Source organism: Ranitomeya imitator, chromosome 3 (genome assembly GCF_032444005.1).
Source record: "Ranitomeya imitator isolate aRanImi1 chromosome 3, aRanImi1.pri, whole genome shotgun sequence".
NCBI lineage: Eukaryota > Metazoa > Chordata > Amphibia > Anura > Dendrobatidae > Ranitomeya > Ranitomeya imitator.
The window spans coordinates 819,373,610-819,396,174 of NC_091284.1; the positions used below are offsets into that span (position 1 = coordinate 819,373,610).

Sequence of the window (22,565 nt, forward strand, 5' to 3'; positions counted from 1 at the left end):
CCTCCCGAGACTCGATGCTGAAAACATTACCTGTAATAAGGGGAGCGGCGGCTTTTCTGGCTGACGCCTCAGCAGACTCTATCAGGTTAGCCGCCAGGTCAGCAGTGTTCGCCAATGCGGCCAGGCGTGCCCTCTGGCTTAAAAATTGGCCTGGCGATCTGCAAACAAAAACAAAACTATGTACTATCCCCTGCGAAGGGGAGTTTTTGTTCGGTTCCACATTAGATGACATCCTGGAAAAAGCCGGGGACAAGAAAAAGTCTTTTCCCTCCCTTGGTCTCCCCTCTTACCGGAAGCCCTTTCGGAACAAGAGGTTTTTCCGCAAGAACCCTGGGAGAGGCCAGGGAAAGTGGGAGGATAAGAGGAACAAAAACAAGGGGTTCATCTTTAACAAAAACCCCACTGATAACAAAAAACCTTCTCAATGAAGGTTCGCCCCAGGTGGGAGGGAGGTTATCTCTCTTTCTTCCAGCCTGGAAAAAGATTACCTCCAGTCAATGGATTCTGAACATTATAGAATCAGGCCTGAGGCTGACATTCAAAAGATGCCCCCGTCCCTCTTTTATGATGACATCCATAAGATCTTCGGCAGAAGAACAGCTGGCTCTGGAAAACGAGGTCATCGAGTTAGTAAAAAAGGGTGTACTCCTGGAGGTTCCCCCACAAGAAAGAGGGCAAGGGTACTATTCCCCTCTATTCCTGAGGAAGAAACCAGACGGTTCCTTCAGGACTATTATAAATCTAAAGAAACTAAACGATTACCTGGAGATTCAAGCATTCAAGATGGAAACGATAAAGTCATCTATCAAGATGTTGTTTCCCCAATGCTTCATGGTGGTCCTGGACTTAAAGGACGCATATTATCACGTCCCAATACACAAAGATCACCAGAGATTCCTCAGGATGGCAGTTCACATCAGGGGAGTCCTAAAACACTTCCAGTTTTCAGCTCTACCATTTGGTCTTGCCATAGCTCCGAGGATTTTCACAAAGCTGATAGCGGAGGTAATGGCTCACCTCAGAGAAGAAAATACCCTAATCGTTCCATATCTGGACGATTTCTTGGTGATAGGCTCCTCCCCGCAACATTGCGAGGATCAACTGGCAATAGTGATGCATTCTCTGAAGGAATTGGGCTGGCTAATAAACATGGGAAAGTCCAGACTAATGCCTTCTCAGGTCCAGGAGTACCTGGGTCTCACTCTAGATTCCAAAAAGATGGAATGTCGTCTCCCGGAGTACAAGATACAAAAACTAAAAAGTTTAGTATCGAGAACCCAATCTCTCCCCTCCATAACACTCCGTCAGGCCATGTCCCTCTTAGGCTCTATGACCTCTTGCATCCCTGCAGTCCAGTGGGCCCAATTACATTCAAGAGAACTTCAATGGCAGATATTATCGGAGCAAATCCATCTAGGAGGGCATTTAGACGGGCAGTTGACTTTATCTCCTCGCACCAATCACTCTCTAACATGGTGGAAATCGCAGGAAAATCTTTCCCAGGGAGTCCCGTGGGTAATTCAGATCTCGAAAGTCCTGACTACGGATGCAAGCCCTTCAGGGTGGGGGGCTCATCTGGGCGACCTAGTAACCCAGGGCACTTGGTCTCCATCCACAGTCAACAAATCCTCCAACATGAAGGAGCTCCTTGCAGTAAAATTTGCCCTTCAGGAATTCTTGGGGGTCCTTCACTCTCACCATGTAAGAGTAATGTCGGACAATCGGGTGGTAGTATCTTACCTAAATCACCAGGGGGGCACCCGTTCCAAAAATCTAATGGAGGTGACCAATTCAATCCTGCAAATAGCCGAGAGCAACCTCTTATCCCTAACAAGCTTACACATAAGGGGAGTGGACAACTACAAAGCAGACTTCCTCAGCCGGTCCAGTCTAAAACAGGGGGAATGGGAACTAAATCAGGCGATATTCACCCAGATCACAGAAAGATGGGGCGTTCCCAAATTAGATCTCTTTGCGAGTCATCTAAACAAAAAAGTAACCTCTTTTTGCTCCCTATCTCCCCTGGGGAACCCAGTAGCTGTGGACGCCTTCCTGATATCTTGGGGTCACCATCTGGTATATGCCTTCCCTCCTCTTATTCTGATTCCAGCGGTGCTGAGGAAGATTCGGGAGGACGGGGCGCTGGTCATCTTAATTGCCCCGTTCTGGCCGAAGAGGCCTTGGTTCTCATGGATGAGGAAGTTATCAATATCAGTCCCTTGGGTATTACCAGACCTCCAAGATCTGTTGTCACAGGGCCCAGTCTGTCATCCGCAGGTCAAGAACTTGCACTTGACAGCTTGGCTCTTGAAAGGAAATTACTAGAAAGCAGGGGGTTCTCTCCGGGCTTGATTTCAACTCTGTTACAAAGTAGGAAGCCTGTTACAACAAGACAGTATGGCAAGATATGGAAAAAGTTTCTGTCATCATCAGGTGCAAAAATAGGGAAAGAAATTCCCCTTAATTCCATATTAGAGTTCCTACAAAACGGGTTGGAGATGGGTTTAGCCACTAACACCCTAAAAGTTCACGTGGCAGCTTTGGGAGCCCTATTCAATTTTGATTTAGCCTCAAATAGGTGGGTCGTTAGATTCATCAGGGCGGCAGGAAGATCAAGGCCTCTTCCAGTAAAAGTTGTTCCTCAATGGGACTTAAACTTGGTCCTTAAAGCCCTGACTAATTCTCCATTTGAGCCATTACACGAATCTACAATAAAAAATCTATCCCTCAAAACAGCTCTATTAGTCGCCCTCACTTCGGCCCGTAGGGTTAGCGATTTACAGGCTCTCTCAGCTAACCCTCCCTACACACAATTCCTAGAGGATAGGGTCATTTTAAAAACAGACCCAGCATATCTCCCAAAAGTGGCTTCAAAATTTCACAGGTCTCAAGAGATATCTCTCCCCTCCTTCTGTCCCAATCCTAAAAATAAGGAGGAACAAACATTACATACACTAGATGTAAGAAGATGTCTCTTACACTACCTAGAAGTCACTAGAGAGAGTAGGGAGGATTCCTCTCTGTTTGTGTGTTTCCAGGGTCCCCGGAAGGGGAAAAAAGCATCTAAAGCCACCATAGCAAGATGGATCACGGACGCCATCAGCCTATCATACTCAGCAAGTGGGATGTCTGTTCCCGGGGAGATTAAGGCTCACTCAACAAGAGCAGTAGCGACTTCCTGGGCGGAGAAGGCCGGAGCTTCCATAGACCAGATATGTAGAGCTGCTACCTGGTCCTCACCATCCACATTCTATAGGCACTATAGATTGGACCTAATCTCCTCTTCAGACCTTACTTTTGGTAAAAGGGTTCTGGAGGCGGTTGTCCCTCCCTGAATGTACTATCTATGCAATTCTCTCCGTGGTGCCGTCATGGGCGATCAGAGAAAAATATAGTTCTTACCGATAACGGTATTTCTCTGAGCCCATGACGGCACCCGTACATTCCCTCCCTTCACTTATGGGTGCACACATCAAATTAGTGCCATAGTCTATTTATAGTCTTTAAACACGCGGTATCTCGTTATGATAAACAGTTAAAATTTAACAAATGTTTAGTAGTCTCCCATCGTTCTCTATGTAAAACAACTGATGCAGGAGAGTGGTACCGCCTTTTTATCCGTAGGTTTCCTGTCCTTGGTGGGCGGATCCCCTCTCTCCGTGGTGCCGTCATGGGCTCAGAGAAATACCGTTATCGGTAAGAACTATATTTTTTTTTTTCATTGTGCCCATTAATGAGAGGTTGTCCATAGCTGGTCAACTCCTTTTTAAAGCTCGATCCTTTAGATTTTACCCTTTAAAGGGTCCTCCACAGTGGATCATCCCTTCAATATAATATGCTGTGCTGATATTGGTTACTATAATGGTTGAATTTTCTCATCTAATCTTTCATTTGACACAGGAGCCGCTCTGCGATCTCAGAAAAATGTCTGACAATGGTATAGAGGTCAATGATAAACCTCCAGCCCCGCCCCTGAGGATCACCAGTACGTTTATTGGGGCCAATGCGAAGGACAATATAAACCATGGCTCGAGGCCTCTTCCCCCTAACCCAGAAAAGAAGAAGAAGGCGGACAGGCTTCTGAACATGTTACCCAGGACCGGAGATAAAAGTACAGTATTGCTCAAAACCTATAGACTGTGTAATAATTGTAGAGCGCCCCCTATGTGTATAAATGTAGAATTCATTATTGACCATTTATTAATTGGGACTTCTGAACTCTGATTTACCCAGAAACCCAGATTGGTCTTATTTCTTGAAGAAGAAAAAAAACATTTCACTATTTTAACACTTTACAGGCCATGTGAAGCCTTTATGGGAAGATTTAAAGGGATGAGCGTGGACGGCACTCATTATTTGCACCTTAAGTGCAAGCAACCACATAGAACGAAAGGAAAAAGAACAGGGAAAAAATTGATCATCTGAGAGAAGGCGGCCAATCAGATCACTGCTGCTGACAGTTTCTTAACCGCCCTGGAGTATTGGAATCTTTGTTTGCTTTGTCAATTACAAGTATTTGTTTTCTTATACCAAGTCGTGTTGTTTTTTTTTGTTTTATTTTTTCAGCCAGCAAAAAAAGGGATAAGGAGAGAGAGAAGGACAGGCCAGAGATCTCCCTGCCATCGGACTTTGAACACACCCTTCATGTCGGCTTCGATCCCGTGACGGGGAAATTCACTGTAAGTTGAAAATAATTCAACTTTTAGCTATTAACATCAACATGAATCTGCATAAAATTATTTTTTTTAATATTCCATTCACATCCAAAGCAGTTTTCAAAATTAAGTTCATTGTATGGACTAGCAGAGCAGATTTGCTCACAGCATCCAGCTGGATAGGACAAATGGGCAGAACACTTTAAGGCTATGTGCACACGTTCAGGAATTCATGCAGAAAATTCCTGACAATTCCGGACATTTTCTGCATGAAATCCGCAAGAAAACCGCGTGCGTTTTTGCCGCGGTTTTGACGCGTTTTTGCCGCAGTTTTGCCGCGTTTTTTTCCGGACACTTCCCAATGCATTTTGGAGTGGGAAATCCGCCAAAAAACCGCAAAAAGATAGAGCATGTCCGGATTTTGTGCCTGATGCATTTTTTTTTGCGGAAAAAAACGCATCATGTGCACAAAACATGCGGAATTCATTCTAAATGATGGGATGCTTATTGTATGCGTTTTTTTTGCGGTTTTATAGCGTTTTTATCGGGAAAAACCGCGAAAAAACCGCGAAATAACCGGAACGTGTGAACACAGCCTTACACCTAGCATCCAGCTGGAAAGGACAGGTGGGCGAAGCATTATCACGTGCACATGTAAAAGCAGTAGTATCTTGTATCTGCACACGTGCTGAATGCTATTAGCACCTGCATACAAGAGGATTGAGCCTTGAAAGCGCTCACTTTGCTAGTGATGCAGGATTGCCATATTTTTTACGTACACTAAATGTTGAAATATACAAATCTGAAAAAAAAAAAAAAAGCTAAATTGGTGAACCCTGCAGCTTTACTATATAGCTGCCTTAAATCGGACTTCAAGTTGCTGAATATTGCATCTAGCATCCGTCTGGAAAGGACATGTGGGTGTGGCATTATTGGACCTAGCATCTGGCTGGAGAATACGTGGGTATAGCATTATTGCAACCAGCATCCTGCTGAAAGCACATGTGGGTGTAGTGTTATTGCGCCGAGCATCAGGCTGGAAAGGACATGTGAGTGTAACTTTATTGTACCTAGCATCCGGCTGGAAAGGACATGTAAGTGTTACTGTATTGTGCCTAGCATCCAGCTGGAAACGACATGTAAGTGTAACTGTATTGTGCCTAGCATCCGGCTGGAAAGGACATGTGAGTGTAACTTTATTGTACCTAGCATCCGGCTGGAAAGGACATGTGAGTGTAACTTTATTGTACCTAGCATCCGGCTGGAAAGGACATGTGGGTGTACCTTTATTGTACCTAGCATCCGGCTGGAAAGGACATGTGAGTGTAACTTTATTGTACCTAGCATCCGGCTGGAAAGGACATGTGAGCGTAACTGTATTGTGCCTAGCATCTGGCTGGAAAGGACATGTGGGTGTACCTTTATTGTACCTAGCATCCGGCTGGAAAGGACATGTGAGCGTAACTGTATTGTGCCTAGCATCTGGCTGGAAAGGACATGTGAGTGTAACTTTATTGTACCTAGCATCCGGCTGGAAAGGACATGTGAGCGTAACTGTATTGTGCCTAGCATCTGGCTGGAAAGGACATGTGGGTGTACCTTTATTGTACCTAGCATCCGGCTGGAAAGGACATGTGAGCGTAACTGTATTGTGCCTAGCATCTGGCTGGAAAGGACATGTGGGTGTACCTTTATTGTACCTAGCATCCGGCTGGAAAGGACATGTGGGTGTTAGATTGTTGCTCCATGGGCAGATAAGGAACTCTGTTTATCCGTCCTCTTGTCTGTTCAATGTCCCAGTGCTTATGTTTAATAAAAGCTTATTGTGCTTATTAGTAAAGTGGCCACTAAGAAAAACACAAAATCCATGTGCCATTTATAGTACTGGTTTTTAATTATGACACTGGTTTTTTTTGGAGCCCTTTTTGATACCAGTGACTAGGTGCAACTGCAGATTAGGACAAATCCTTAGTTTGTTTTACTTTGGGAGTGGATTATAAATTATTCAGATTATAGAAGCGTCACCAACTGTTTAACTGAAATGATAAAAGAGAAACTGCAGCTGCATCTCCCTCCTCCCACTCCTCCAAGTCCTGTTAATTGTAGTAATATAGATGGGTCTTTAGGAAGGCAACTTGGAACAATTCTGTATGTTTACATGATGGGGATTTGGGTTACAGCCTACATCAGGTTAAGGATGTGTTAGTAATCTATTGAATCTTATAATGGTGCAGGGAATGCCGGAACAGTGGGCATGTCTGCTGCAGACCTCCAAAATTTCAGAAGAAGAACAGAAGAAGAATCCTCAAGCTGTGCTGGACGTGCTGAAGTTTTATGACTCCAAGAAAACCACCAACAGCCAGAAGTACATGAGCTTCACAGGTAACGTGGACAAGAAGTTCCTTTCTACAGAGGTAGCTGCTCTAGTTACATTCCTAAACATAGGGGCAGTATTATAGTAGTTATATTCCTAAACATAGGGAGCAGTATTATAGTAGTTATATTCCTGTACATAGGGGCAGTATTATAGTAGTTATATTCTTGTACATAGGGGCAGTATTATAGTAGTTATATTCTTGTACATAGGGGTAGTATTATAGTAGTTATATTCTTGTACATAGGAGCAGTATTATAGTAGTTATATTCTTGTACATAGGAGCAGTATTATAGTAGTTATATTCCTGTACATAGGGGCAGTATTATAGTAGTTATATTATTGTACATAGGAGCAGTATTATAGTAGTTATATTCTTGTACATAGGAGCAGTATTATAGTGGTTATATTCTTGTACATAGGAGCAGTATTATAGTAGTTATATTCTTGTACATAGGAGCAGTATTATAGTAGTTATATTCTTGTACATAGGAGCAGTATTATAGTAGTTATATTCTTGTACATAGGAGCAGTATTATAGTAGTTATATTCTTGTACATAGGGGCAGTATTATAGTAGTTATATTCCTGTACATAGGGGCAGTATTATAGTAGTTATATTCTTGTACATAGGGGTAGTATTATAGTAGTTATATTCTTGTACATAGGAGCAGTATTATAGTAGTTATATTCTTGTACATAGGAGCAGTATTATAGTAGTTATATTCCTGTACATAGGGAGCAGTATTATAGTAGTTATATTCTTGTACATAGGAGCAGTATTATAGTAGTTATATTCTTGTACATAGGGGCAGTATTATAGTAGTTATATTCCTGTACATAGGGGCAGTATTATAGTAGTTATATTCTTGTACATAGGGGCAGTATTATAGTAGTTATATTCTTGTACATAGGAGCAGTATTATAGTAGTTATATTCTTGTACATAGGGGCAGTATTATAGTAGTTATATTCTTGTACATAGGGAGTAGTATTATAGTAGTTATATTCCTGTACATAGGAGCAGTATTATAGTAGTCATATTCTTGTACATAGGGAGTAGTATTATAGTAGTTATATTCCTGTACATAGGGAGCAGTATTATAGTAGTTATATTCTTGTACATAGGGGCTGTATTATAGTAGTTATATTCCTGTACATAGGGAGCAGTATTATAGTAGTTATATTCTTGTATATATGGGGCAGTATTATAGTAGTTATATTCTTGTACATAGGGGCAGTATTATAGTAGTTATATTCCTGTACATAGGGGGCAGTATTATAGTAGTTATATTCTTGTATATATGGGGCAGTATTATAGTAGTTATATTCTTGTACATAGGGGCAGTATTATAGTAGTTATATTCTTGTACATAGGGAGCAGTATTATAGTAGTTATATTCTTATATATATGGGGCAGTATTATAGTAGTTATATTCTTGATAAGAAGCAGGACAAAATGCAGTCTCAGAATCCAATAAAAAATTACTTTTATTATAAATCAATCTAAAAGTTTTACATATAAGAAACCAGACAGATGGTGTACAATGAAACTAGCAGGTGATACAAAAAATGCCACAGGCAACATGAAAAAAAGCAGTCGCCCAAGGTATAGTAACCCCGGCAATGGCCCAGACACAGCCAACAGGCGTATATAAGCAAACCACATGTCAAATACTCACTGCTCAAAAGGATAACAAGCAGCGCTGCCATACAAGACTAGAGAATATCCAGGGTAATTACCAGTACTATGGCCATAGACATGTAAGAAGGAGCAATCCACTATGCATAGTACCTGCCGCAGTAGATCTGGACCAGCGCGGGGGACACCGGACCACCCCGACGCGTGTTTCGGTAAGTGTACCTTCCTCAGGGGGCGCATAACATCTTATGGGCATAGCACAGCTATTTATAGCGGACTGTTTGTATAAAAGAAGCGCTCAACCATATAGCGCAACTTCCGTCCGACCTAACCGCCTGATCAGTAATAACTGGAAATACGTGGGGCCCCACGCAATCCGGAAATGCATGACCAGTGGCCAGGGCTGGCAGGAGGCGGCGCATGCGCATGTGCACACTGAATGTACGGCGGCCATATTTAAAGTGGGCAAAGAAGAGGGCAGGAGCGTAAATAATGTAAATAAACGAGCGGACACCAGATAATGTGCGGCAGCATAAATAGAACGGCCCAAATGACTCAAGGACAAAGGACAAAATAGCCCAAGGAGCATATAAAAGTACAATTAAGGTGTACAAAACTAAATGTATTAGTGATGATAAACAGTTTTTACATTGCTGCATAACAGTATATAAAGGGCCACCGTATAGAGGGGCATAAAAATGTTAGCTCTAAAAGGTTCATATCTATTCCTAATTGCACTATCCGAAATCCCAAATGTAACCATATAGCATAAACATGTTGCATCTAATAGAACACCTAGTGGTCAAAACATGGTAGTAACAGCATGGTCACAAAGGGGTAAACACAGGAATATGTGCAAATGAAGGATATACTACATGGGACATATTACAGACATCAAGATGAATATGTATATAGAATATAGAGAAATAGAAGTTCCCACAGAATTTTCATGTCCGCCTGCAGCTCCGCACTTCTTCCTTCATTAACTTGCCCATTCCATACGAACAACCAACATACAGAATATTAATGTATGGGAGTACAGGTCTTAAATAGCAAAAGAATAAAACAAAAATTAAAATCTAATAAAATATCATGATGCGGAGAGGCACAAACAGGCACAGCAGTGTGACGACTACAGAAAAGGAGCATAACTTATGTTCTCATTTAATCCCAATGGATGCACTGTGTTCAATGACCAAATCCAGTGCGTCTTGACCGAGACGCTTAAATAGATCCCCCCCCCCCCCCCGGATATTGACATTCAACATGTCAATACCGCGGACCCTGAGCAACGAACTATCACTGTGATGTAGGGCTAAAAAATGCCTTGGAATAGTTTTCAATAGGGATGTATCGTTCTGGGTAGCAGCCGCCTCAATCCCCAGGACGTGCTCCCTAATCCTGACCTTAAATTGCCTAGATGTCATCCCGACGTAGATCAATCCGCACGGGCAAGTAGCATAATAAATTACATACGTATTATAGTATTTATATTCTTGTACATAGGAGCAGTATTATAGTAGTTATATTCTTGTACATAGGAGCAGTATTATAGTAGTTATATTCTTGTACATAGGGGCAGTATTATAGTATTTATATTCTTGTACATAGGGGCAGTATTATAGTAGTTATATTCTTGTACATAGGGGCAGTATTATAGTAGTTATATTCTTGTACATAGGAGCAGTATTATAGTATTTATATTCTTGTACACATGGGGCAGTATTATAGTAGTTATATTCTTGTACATAGGGGGCAGTATTATAGTAGTTATATTCTTGTACATAGGGGCAGTATTATAGTAGTTATATTCTTGTACATAGGAGCAGTATTATAGTAGTTATATTCTTGTACATATGGGGCAGTATTATAGTAGTTATATTCTTGTACATATGGGGCAGTATTATAGTAGTTATATTCTTGTACATAGGAGCAGTATTATAGTAGTTATATTCTTGTACATAGGGGCAGTATTATAGTAGTTATATTCTTGTACATAGGGGCAGTATTATAGTAGTTATATTCTTGTACATAGGGGCAGTATTATAGTAGTTATATTCTTGTACATAGGGGGCAGTATTATAGTAGTTATATTCTTGTACATAGGAGCAGTATTATAGTATTTATATTCTTGTACACATGGGGCAGTATTATAGTAGTTATATTCTTGTACATAGGGGGCAGTATTATAGTAGTTATATTCTTGTACATAGGGGCAGTATTATAGTAGTTATATTCTTGTACATAGGAGCAGTATTATAGTAGTTATATTCTTGTACATATGGGGCAGTATTATAGTAGTTATATTCTTGTACATATGGGGCAGTATTATAGTAGTTATATTCTTGTACATAGGAGCAGTATTATAGTAGTTATATTCTTGTACATAGGGGCAGTATTATAGTAGTTATATTCTTGTACATAGGGGGCAGTATTATAGTAGTTATATTCTTGTACATAGGGGGCAGTATTATAATAGTTATATTCTTGTACATAGGGCAGTATTATAGTAGTTATATTTTTTTTACACCTGACAGAGGATGTTGGCTCTAGAATCATTACCAGATACCTATTTATATTTTCCCTTTATATTCTGCACATTACCTTCGCGTTGTCAGCACATCTGATATTCGCCCTGACAGTTCTGATTAGCTGTCTTGTGTTATTTCTTTGCACTGGGATTTTTACAAGTGGAGCAATAGATTGTAATTGTTTCCGATATGAGTCATGAGCGCTCCCCCTCCTCGTCTTCCTCGCTCTGTGGCCGGCCTCAGACGTGTCCGCATTATTTGTGTTGGAAGCTTTCCTGCAGCTGATGCCGCTACCGGGATGACTCTGAAGGGTCATGTTTGCAGAATGATGCCATCCAGCCATGCTGACCACAGTCGTAGAAGACGGAGACAAGATTTTCTTCGATTTGTGTCAGGAATAGGCAGATAATGTTAATGTATCACTTCGTTGTATTAATGAAGTGTGATCGAAAGATCTTCTCTGCGAAATGTGCTTGGCCAATGGGGGAGGGGAAGTGTCAACTATGGCGGTAAAAACAATTTAAAAGAGCAAAGTAGAGAAATGTATCTGTGACTTTTTAGATTCTCATCATCCACTTTCCATTTCGATGTGCGGCCTGGCATCTTGATACTTTGTAACAGCGACTTGTCTTATTTCCCTGCAGATAACGAACTTGAGGTTTACAAGGCTTCTGTCAGTACGGTAAGTTTTCAGGCATGGAAATCTAATCTGAAAACGAAGTACGCCCTCTTTGAATTCTGCGTATCCGCTATTTACAACCTCAGACGACACATTACGTCGTGTCATTATTAATTTACCAAAAAAATTATCCTAAAAATGCAGAAGCTGTGTGTGAAAAAGTAAGTACACCCCATGGCTCCATAACTTGTAAAACCACTTTCAGCAGCCAATGGTTTCCCGTATGGTTTTTATCACTCCCATCGTTCTCTTTTATGGCGTTTGTTTTTTGGATCGACGGCCACACTTTTGACACTAGAACACTTGTCTATACAGAGAAGTTCATGGTTTACTCAATAACTGCAAGGTGGCCAGGTCCTATGGCGGCAAATCGAGCCCAAATCATCACTAATTTACCATCGTGCTCATAGGATGAGTTTGATTTTCACCAAACATGGCTCAGGGTATTATGGTCCAACCTCGAGTCTCCAAAGGACATTGTTCCAGAAGTCTTGTGGTTTGTTCACATGCAACTTTGCAAACTTTAGCCAAGATGCCATAATCTTCTCAAAATAAGAAATCTTTCCAGATAAACAATATATGTTTAAGTTCATGACCGTACAGTTAGAAAAAGACCTGAATATATAACTTGCTAACCGAGCTCTTTAGAGTCTGAGCTGTAGCTCTTGGGTTCTTTGTAATTTCTGCGGTGTTCAGAATTTAGGAGCTTTTTTGTCTCAGGCAATATAAGTTTTAAAAAAAAAAAAGAAAGATTTAACTGACTCTGAAAAGTAAAAAATTGTTAAACGTCTCACAGAGGAAATTGCAGCCTCTGAAACTGCAGAGATATTGGGGCGATCACAGACCCAGCAAAAGTTTTGATGCAAACAGTCAACAGTGTGCAAAAAAATGTTGAGAAAAAAAGAACCCCGCGGATTAACTGGTAAAGAAAGATACAAGAAGAATCAGATGTGAAGTGACCAGAAGCCTTTATCCTCCAGAGCTGTCATATTCCAGAACTGCAGCCTCCCTAGAAGGCCCTGAGGTCCAAGGTGTTCACTGCTCAGAGACACGGCCGAGGTGAGGAGGCTGAACTCGACCACCACTGAACAAAACACAGAAGTGGAAACGTAAAGACTGGTCCAAGAAGAACCTCGTACAGATTGTTCACAGGTTTTATGGACTGATGAGATGAGTGACTCTGGACGAACCGCATGGATGGGCCGTGGCTGGATCAGTAACGAGCACAGACCTCCACTTCCCCTCACACGCCAGCGAGGTGGAGGTGGGCACTTTTATGGGCTGGGATTATTGAGGAGCTAGGTGGACCTTTTTGGGTTCAAGATGGACTCCATATCACCTCCCAAACCTCTTGACGGTGTTTAAAAGACACTTTCTTCCTGCAGTGCAGCAGGAAAAAGTCTTCATCTCTCCAGAAATACAGGATTGTTCTACAGGACAAGTCTCCATCACAGCATCGAAGTCTCCACTGCTCGGGGGCCAGGAAAGGCCTTAAAGATGAAAAGAAATAATGACCCGGTCCTGTCCTCACCGGGCCTAAACCCTAGTGAGAACTCGTGGACTTTCTTATACAGAAGATTTACGGTGAAGGAGAACCGTCTCCTCTCTGATCTGTGTCTGGGGTTTGGGCTGGTGCTGCCCAAAAAGATGAAGAACCTGACAGACTCCATGGATGGAGCTTATGATGGCGGTTCCTGAGAAGGGCGGCCGGAAATTGGTTTTGTACATTGAGCTGTTTGGTTCCTGTTCTCACTGTAACAGATGGAAATAAACAATTGAGATGGAAAACTTATGTTTTTCATTCAGTTGCCTGGATGAAAAATGTCTTGTGCTCTCACTTTCTTCGGCTCTCACGGTCTCAGGGGCCCCCCACTGTCTCGGACCCCCACTTTCTGTCTTGTCTATGTGTCGACTGCCTCATTGTTACAGTCATGGCCAAAAGTATTGACACCCCTGCAATTCTGTCAGATAATACTCAGTTTCTTCCTGAAAATGATTGCAAACACAAATTCTTTGGTATTATTATCTTCATTTAATTTGTCTTAAATGAAAAAAACACAAAAGAGAAGCAAAACATTGATCATTTCACACAAAACTCCAAAAATGGGCCAGACAAAAGTATTGGCACCCTCAGCCTAATACTTGGCTGCACAACCTTTAGCCAAAATAACTGCGACCAACCGCTTCCGGTAACCATCAATGAGTTTCTTACAATGCTCTGCTGGAATTTTAGACCATTCTTCTTTGGCAAACTGCTCCAGGTCCCTGATATTTGAAGGCTGCCTTCTCCAAACTGCCATTTTTAGATCTCTCCACAGGTGTTCTATGGGATTCAGGTCTGGACTCGTTGCTGGCCACCTTAGAAGTCTCCAGTGCTTTCTCTCAAACCATTTTCTAGTGCTTTTTGAAGTGTGTTTTGGGTCATTGTCCTGCTGGAAGACCCATGACCTCTGAGGGAGACCCAGCTTTCTCACACTGGGCCCTACATTATGCTGCAATATTTGTTGGCAGTCTTCAGACTTCATAATGCCATGCACACGGTCAAGCAGTCCAGTGCCAGAGGCAGCAAAGCAACCCCAAAACATCAGGGAACCTCCCCCATGTTTGACTGTAGGGACCGTGTTCTTTTCTTTGAATGCCCCCTTTTTTTTTTCTCCCGTAAACTCTATGTTGATGCCTTTGCCCAAAAAGCTCTACTTTTCTTATCTGACAAGAGAACATTCTTCCAAAACGTTTTAGGCTTTTTCAGGTAAGTTTTGGCAAACTCAAGCCTGGCTTTTTTATGTCTCGGGGTAAGAAGTGGGGTCGTCCTGGGTCTCCTACCATACAGTCCCTTTTCATTCAGATGCCGACGGATAGTACGGGTTGACACTGTTGTACCCTCGGACTGCAGGGCAGCTTGAACTTGTTTGGATGTTAGTCGAGGTTCTTTATCCAACATCCGCACAATCTTGCGTTGAAATCTCTTGTCAATTTTTCTTTTCCGTCCACATCTAGGGAGGTTAGCCACAGTGCCATGGGCTTTACACTTCTTGATGACACTGCGCACGGCAGACACAGGAACATTCAGGTCTTTGGAGATGGACTTGTAGCCTTGAGATTGCTCATGCTTCCTCACAATTTGGTTTTTCAAGTCCTCAGACAGTTCTTTGGTCTTCTTTCTTTTCTCCATGCTCAATGTGGTTCACACAAGGACCCAGGACAGAGGTTGAGTCAACTTTAATCCATGTCAACTGGCTGCAAGTGTGATTTATTTATTGCCAACACCTGTTAGGTGCCACAGGTAAGTTACATGTGCTGTTAATTACACAAATTAGAGAAGCATCACATGATTTTTCGAACAGTGCCAATACTTTTGTCCACCCCCTTTTTATGTTTGGTGTGGAATTATATCCAATTTGGCTTTAGGACAATTCTTTTTGTGTTTTTTCATTTAAGACAAATTAAATGAAGATAATAATAACAAAGAATTTGTGATTGCAATCATTTTCAGGAAGAAACTGAGTATTATCTGACAGAATTGCAGGGGTGTCAATACTTTTTGCCATGACTGTATGTGCCCACCTGATGAGTGGGATTCTCTAAGCGAGGCGTCACTGTGAGTAAGGCGGACATAAGCTGATGGCAGAGTGGGCTGACTTGGTGACCATATGGATGAGCAAGGACCGGGACAGCAGTGTATGCAGGCAGGAAACACTAGAAGACACAGAGACAGGAGGGTTGGATATTCATAGGAATTGTAGAGGTATAGTCAAGACAACAATCCAAGGCAGCAAACAAATGGCAGAGTTGCAGACAGATCATCAATGGTAGCGACATATACAACCGATGACTAAGCACACTGGATAGTAGATTGCAGAATATATTACACACACTTGCAGCAGTATTGTAATGTGAATAACACCAGTATAGCAAAGAAAAGTTTTTTGTTTTAGTTGCAGCAAACAAATGTTTAACTGCAGGTCTGAGCCGGACCATAACTGCAGATATACGATAAACAAGCAGAAGAGATAATTTGCCAGATGAGAGAAATGATTGGCAAGGCAAACGCTAGAAGAACACGTGGAACTGAGTGCAAAGCTCACATAGTTGTCTGAGTTGGCTTTATAGGGCACTGGGTGATGTCCAAGCTACTTTCTGGATCACAGCAGGAACATGGTGCAGACTTACACAAATGGAGCTAGCCCTAGAGGACGGAGCCAAGGGTCCGGACAGGAGAGTAGTATTCATGGATGTGAGAGGCTGAGCTACAGTCAGGAGACCTGCGGCCAGTCCATGTACGGATGTATGAACCTGGCCTAAGGGTGTACTTAATTTTGGTCATACTGCTTCTGCATTTTGTGTTTTTTTGGTAAATAATTAATGACACGATGTAATTTCTCATTTTGTTATTGTTCATCTCAGATTGGATTTACCTAATTTTAAGACTTTCTACTAGTCCGATGTTCTTTGTGTTGTGTCCCGATACATAAAGCCGTAGACTACAATGAGTTGGTTTTTTTTTTTTTTTTAAAGTTTTTCCCATGACTATAAGTGTCCATTTTTGACCACCCTCTTAAGATAACAATATTTAATGTAAGAACCTGAAGGAGGATTATCCAAGTGTTAATCCTGCCAAAGCCACAGGAACTTGGCAGCCATCGCCTTGGGTGTTTTTAATTCCTTTGTGTTTGGGGATTTCCATTTTCATGAAGTATTTCTAGTGGAATCTTTTAGAATGAAGTTTGGGGTTTAATTTCTGCTTTTGATCAGGTGGGAGGAGGATCCATAGTGGGATGTCATTGCCCCCTGTGTTTAACATCTGGCCCCATTGCCCCTAGTATATAGCCTCCGGCCCCATTGCCCCTAGTATATAGCCTCCGGCCCCATTGCCCCTAGTATATAGCCTCCGGCCCCATTGCCCCTAGTATATAGCCTCCGGCCCCATTGCCCCTAGTATATAGCCTCCGGCCCCATTGCCCCTAGTATATAGCCTCCGGCCCCATCGCCCCTAGTATATAACCTCCGGCCCCATCGCCCCTAGTATATAGCCTCCGGCCCCATTGCCCCTAGTATATAGCCTCCGGCCCCATTGCCCCTAGTATATAGCCTCCGGCCCCATTGCCCCTAGTATATAGCCTCCGGCCCCATTGCCCCTAGTATATAGCCTCCGGCCCCATTGCCCCTAGTATATAGCCTCCGGCCCCATCGCCCCTAGTATATAGCCTCCGGCCCCATTGCCCCTAGTATATAGCCTCCGGCCCCATTGCCCCTAGTATATAGCCTCCGGCCCCATTGCCCCTAGTATAAAGCCTCCGGCCCCATTGCCACTAGTATATAGTTTCCGGCCCCATTGCCACTAGTATATAGTCTCCGGCCCCATTGCCACTAGTATATAACCTCTGGCCCCATTGCCACTAGTATATAGTTTCCGGCCCCATTGCCACTAGTATATAGCCTCCGGCCCCATTGCCCCTAGTATATAACCTCCGGCCCCATCGCCCCTAGTATAAAGCCTCCGGCCCCATTGCCACTAGTATATAGTTTCCGGCCCCATTGCCACTAGTATATAGTCTCCGGCCCCATTGCCACTAGTATATAACCTCCGGCCCCATCGCCCCTAGTATAAAGCCTCCGGCCCCATTGCCACTAGTATATAGTCTCCGGCCCCATTGCCACTAGTATATAACCTCTGGCCCCATTGCCACTAGTATATAACCTCCGGCCCCATCGCCCCTAGTATAAAGCCTCCGGCCCCATTGCCACTAGTATATAGTCTCCGGCCCCATCGCCACTAGTATATAACCTCTGGCCCCATCGCCCCTAGTATATAACCTCCGGTCCCATTGCCCCTAGTATATAACCTCCGGCCCCATCGCCCCTAGTATATTGTCTCCGGCCCCATTGCCACTAGTATAAAGCCTCCGGCCCCATTGCCACTAGTATATAGTCTCCGGCCCCATCGCCACTAGTATATAACCTCTGGCCCCATCGCCCCTAGTATATAACCTCCGGTCCCATTGCCCCTAGTATATAACCTCCGGCCCCATCGCCCCTAGTATATAACCTCCGGCCCCATTGCCCCTAGTATATAACCTCCGGCCCCATTGCCCCTAGTGTATAACCTCCGGCCTCATTGCCCCCAGTATATAACGTCCGGCCCCCCGCCATGCCGTCTCCCTTTACTACCATGTGACAGGTCAGCCGGTGGTGCAGAGCTCCTGATCCCAGCGCGGTCCTGTAATAGGAGCCAGCGAGGGAACAAGTCCGTCCATTACATTTCTTCCTCCTGGATCTTCCCCCATCACCTGTGAGTGATATTATTGATAACTGGAAGGAACCGCAGCAACTCAGCAACAAAGGTCAGAAAAGCTCCTGGAGGCAGATGTGCTGTTCTAGGGAACTCTGCGCTGCTATAGGAATGTTGGGAGTGATGACACTGCGATGTGAGGCCAACTGGGAACCCTACAAAGTGAATCTGATATCTATGACCACAAAATGTTAGAAGTTCACTGGTCAAATTAATAACCAATGAGGTAATTTCTCCAACTCACAACTATATGTCATAATATCAGTGTAAATGTAACTGCAGCATTCAAGAGCCGTCTCTGAAGTCCCTGATGTACCTCCAGTATGTGAAGATGATGATGAAGAAGAAGAAGAGCCCACTGCCCCTCCAGCTGTCGCACCACGTCCTGTGTATACAATGTCGGTGGGTGCAACAATAACATATATTCTATTCTATACAACTATTATAGTAGTTATATCCTTGTACATAGGAGCAGTATTATAGTAGTTATATTCCTCTACATAGGGGCAGTATTATAGTAGTTATATCCTTGTACATAGGAGCAGTATTATAGTAGTTATATTCCTCTACATAGGAGCAGTATTATAGTAGTTATATTCTTGTACATAGGGGCACTATTATAGTAGTTATATTCTTGTACATAGGGGCAGTATTATAGTAGTTATATTCTTATACATAGGGGCAGTATTATAGTAGTTATATTCTTGTACATAGGGGCAGTATTATAGTAGTTATATCCTTGTACATAGGGGCAGTATTATAGTAGTTATATTCTTGTACATAGGAGCAGTATTATAGTAGTTATATTCTTGTATATAGGGGCAGTATTATAGTAGTTATATCCTTGTACATAGGAGCAGTATTATAGTAGTTATATTCCTCTACATAGGAGCAGTATTATAGTAGTTATATTCTTGTACATAGGGGCACTATTATAGTAGTTATATTCTTGTACATAGGGGCAGTATTATAGTAGTTATATTCTTATACATAGGGGCAGTATTATAGTAGTTATATTCTTGTACATAGGGGCAGTATTATAGTAGTTATATCCTTGTACATAGGGGCAGTATTATAGTAGTTATATTCTTGTACATAGGAGCAGTATTATAGTAGTTATATTCTTGTATATAGGGGCAGTATTATAGTAGTTATATCCTTGTACATAGGGGCAGTATTATAGTAGTTATATCCTTGTACATAGAGGCAGGATTATAGTAGTTATATTCTTGTACATAGGGGCAGTATTATAGTAGTTATATTCTTGTACATAGGGGCAGTATTATAGTAGTTATATTCTTGTACATAGGGGCAGTATTATAGTAGTTATATTCTTGTACATAGGGGCAGTATTATAGTAGTTATATTCTTGTACATAGGGGCGGTATTATAGTAGTTATATTCTTGTACATAGGAGCAGTATTATAGTAGTTATATTCTTGTACATAGGGGCAGTATTATAGTAGTTATATTCTTGTACATAGGGGCAGTATTATAGTAGTTATATTCTTGTACATAGGGGCAGTATTATAGTAGTTATATTCTTGTACATAGGGGCAGTATTATAGTAGTTATATTCTTGTACATAGGGGCGGTATTATAGTAGTTATATTCTTGTACATAGGGAGCAGTATTATACTAGTTATATTCTTGTACATAGGGGCAGTATTATAGTAGTTATATTCCTGTACATAGGAGCAGTATTATAGTAGTTATATTCTTGTACATAGGGGCAGTATTATAGTAGTTATATTCTTGTACATAGGGGCAGTATTATAGTAGTTATATTCTTGTACATAGGGGCAGTATTATAGTAGTTATATTATTGTACATAGAGGCAGTATTATAGTATATTCTTGTACATAGGAGCAGTATTATAGTAGTTATATTCTTGTACATAGGAGCAGTATTATAGTAGTTATATTCTTGTACATAGGGCCAGTATTATAGTAGTTATATTCTTGTACATAGGGGCAGTATTATAGTAGTTATATTCTTGTACATAGGGAGCAGTATTATAGTAGTTATATTCTTGTACATAGGGCCAGTATTATAGTAGTTATATTCTTGTACATAGGGGCAGTATTATAGTAGTTATATTCTTGTACATAGGAGCAGTATTATAGTAGTTATATTCTTGTACATAGGGGCAGTATTATAGTAGTTATCTATAGTCTTGTACATAGGGGCAGTATTATAGTAGTTATATTCTTGTACATAGGGAGCAGTATTATAGTAGTTATATTCTTGTACATAGGGGCAGTATTATAGTAGTTATCTATAGTCTTGTACATAGGGGCAGTATTATAGTAGTTATATTCTTGTACATAGGGGCAGTATTATAGTAGTTATCTATAGTCTTGTACATAGGGGCAGTATTATAGTAGTTATATTCTTGTACATAGGGCCAGTATTATAGTAGTTATATTCTTGTACATAGGGAGCAGTATTATAGTAGTTATATTCTTGTACATAGGGGCAGTATTATAGTAGTTATATCCTTGTACATAGGAGCAGTATTATAGCAGTTATATTCTTGTACATAGGGGCAGTATTATAGTAGTTATCTATAGTCTTGTACATAGGGAGCAGTATTATAGTAGTTATATTCTTGTACATAGGGGCAGTATTATAGTAGTTATATTCTTGTACATAGGGAACAGTATTATAGTAGTTATATTCTTGTACATAGGGGCAGTATTATAGTAGTTATATCCTTGTACATAGGAGCAGTATTATAGCAGTTATATTCTTGTACATAGAGGCAGTATTATAGTAGTTATATTCTTGTACATAGGGGCAGTATTATAGTAGTTATATTCTTGTACATAGGAGCAGTATTATAGTAGTTATATTCTTGTACATAGGGGCAGTATTATAGTAGTTATATTCTTGTACATAGGGCCAGTATTATAGTAGTTATATTCTTGTACATAGGGGCAGTATTATAGTAGTTATATTCTTGTACATAGGGAGCAGTATTATAGTAGTTATATTCTTGTACATAGGGCCAGTATTATAGTAGTTATATTCTTGTACATAGGGGCAGTATTATAGTAGTTATATTCTTGTACATAGGAGCAGTATTATAGTAGTTATATCCTTGTACATAGGAGCAGTATTATAGCAGTTATATTCTTGTACATAGAGGCAGTATTATAGTAGTTATATTCTTGTACATAGGGGCAGTATTATAGTAGTTATATTCTTGTACATAGGGAGCAGTATTATAGTAGTTATATTATTGTACATAGGGCCAGTATTATAGTAGTTATATTCTTGTACATAGGGGCAGTATTATAGTAGTTATATTCTTGTACATAGGGGCAGTATTATAGTAGTTATATCCTTGTACATAGGAGCAGTATTATAGCAGTTATATTCTTGTACATAGGGGCAGTATTATAGTAGTTATCTATAGTCTTGTACATAGGGAGCAGTATTATAGTAGTTATATTCTTGTACATAGGGGCAGTATTATAGTAGTTATATTCTTGTACATAGGGAACAGTATTATAGTAGTTATATTCTTGTACATAGGGGCAGTATTATAGTAGTTATATCCTTGTACATAGGAGCAGTATTATAGCAGTTATATTCTTGTACATAGAGGCAGAATTATAGTAGTTATATTCTTGTACATAGGGGCAGTATTATAGTAGTTATATTCTTGTACATAGGAGCAGTATTATAGTAGTTATATTCTTGTACATAGGGCCAGTATTATAGTAGTTATATTCTTGTACATAGGGGCAGTATTATAGTAGTTATATTCTTGTACATAGGGAGCAGTATTATAGTAGTTATATTCTTGTACATAGGGCCAGTATTATAGTAGTTATATTCTTGTACATAGGGGCAGTATTATAGTAGTTATATTCTTGTACATAGGAGCAGTATTATAGTAGTTATATTCTTGTACATAGGGGCAGTATTATAGTAGTTATCTATAGTCTTGTACATAGGGGCAGTATTATAGTAGTTATATTCTTGTACATAGGGAGCAGTATTATAGTAGTTATATTCTTGTACATAGGGGCAGTATTATAGTAGTTATCTATACTCTTGTACATAGGAGCAGTATTATAGTAGTTATATTCTTGTACATAGGGGCAGTATTATAGTAGTTATCTATAGTCTTGTACATAGGGGCAGTATTATAGTAGTTATATTCTTGTACATAGGGCCAGTTATATTCTTGTACATAGGGCCAGTATTATAGTAGTTATATTCTTGTACATAGGGAGCAGTATTATAGTAGTTATATTCTTGTACATAGGGGCAGTATTATAGTAGTTATATCCTTGTACATAGGAGCAGTATTATAGCAGTTATATTCTTGTACATAGGGGCAGTATTATAGTAGTTATCTATAGTCTTGTACATAGGGAGCAGTA

The 22,565-nt window shown here is 40.9% G+C and overlaps 1 protein-coding gene across 2 annotated transcripts in view; it reads left to right on the top strand.

The window, feature by feature from the left end:
• Window positions 1-22,565, top strand: part of PAK1 (p21 (RAC1) activated kinase 1) — a 69,225-nt gene that overhangs the window by 17,602 nt on the left and 29,058 nt on the right. For both annotated transcript variants that reach the window (XM_069759367.1, XM_069759366.1), the window contains 5 exons: window positions 3,901-4,111; window positions 4,567-4,679; window positions 6,890-7,037; window positions 11,845-11,882; window positions 18,451-18,570. In XM_069759367.1, coding sequence (XP_069615468.1) covers window positions 3,925-4,111; window positions 4,567-4,679; window positions 6,890-7,037; window positions 11,845-11,882; window positions 18,451-18,570 — 606 coding nt within the window. In that variant the 5' untranslated portion in view covers window positions 3,901-3,924. The remainder of the gene's footprint in view (window positions 1-3,900; window positions 4,112-4,566; window positions 4,680-6,889; window positions 7,038-11,844; window positions 11,883-18,450; window positions 18,571-22,565) is intronic.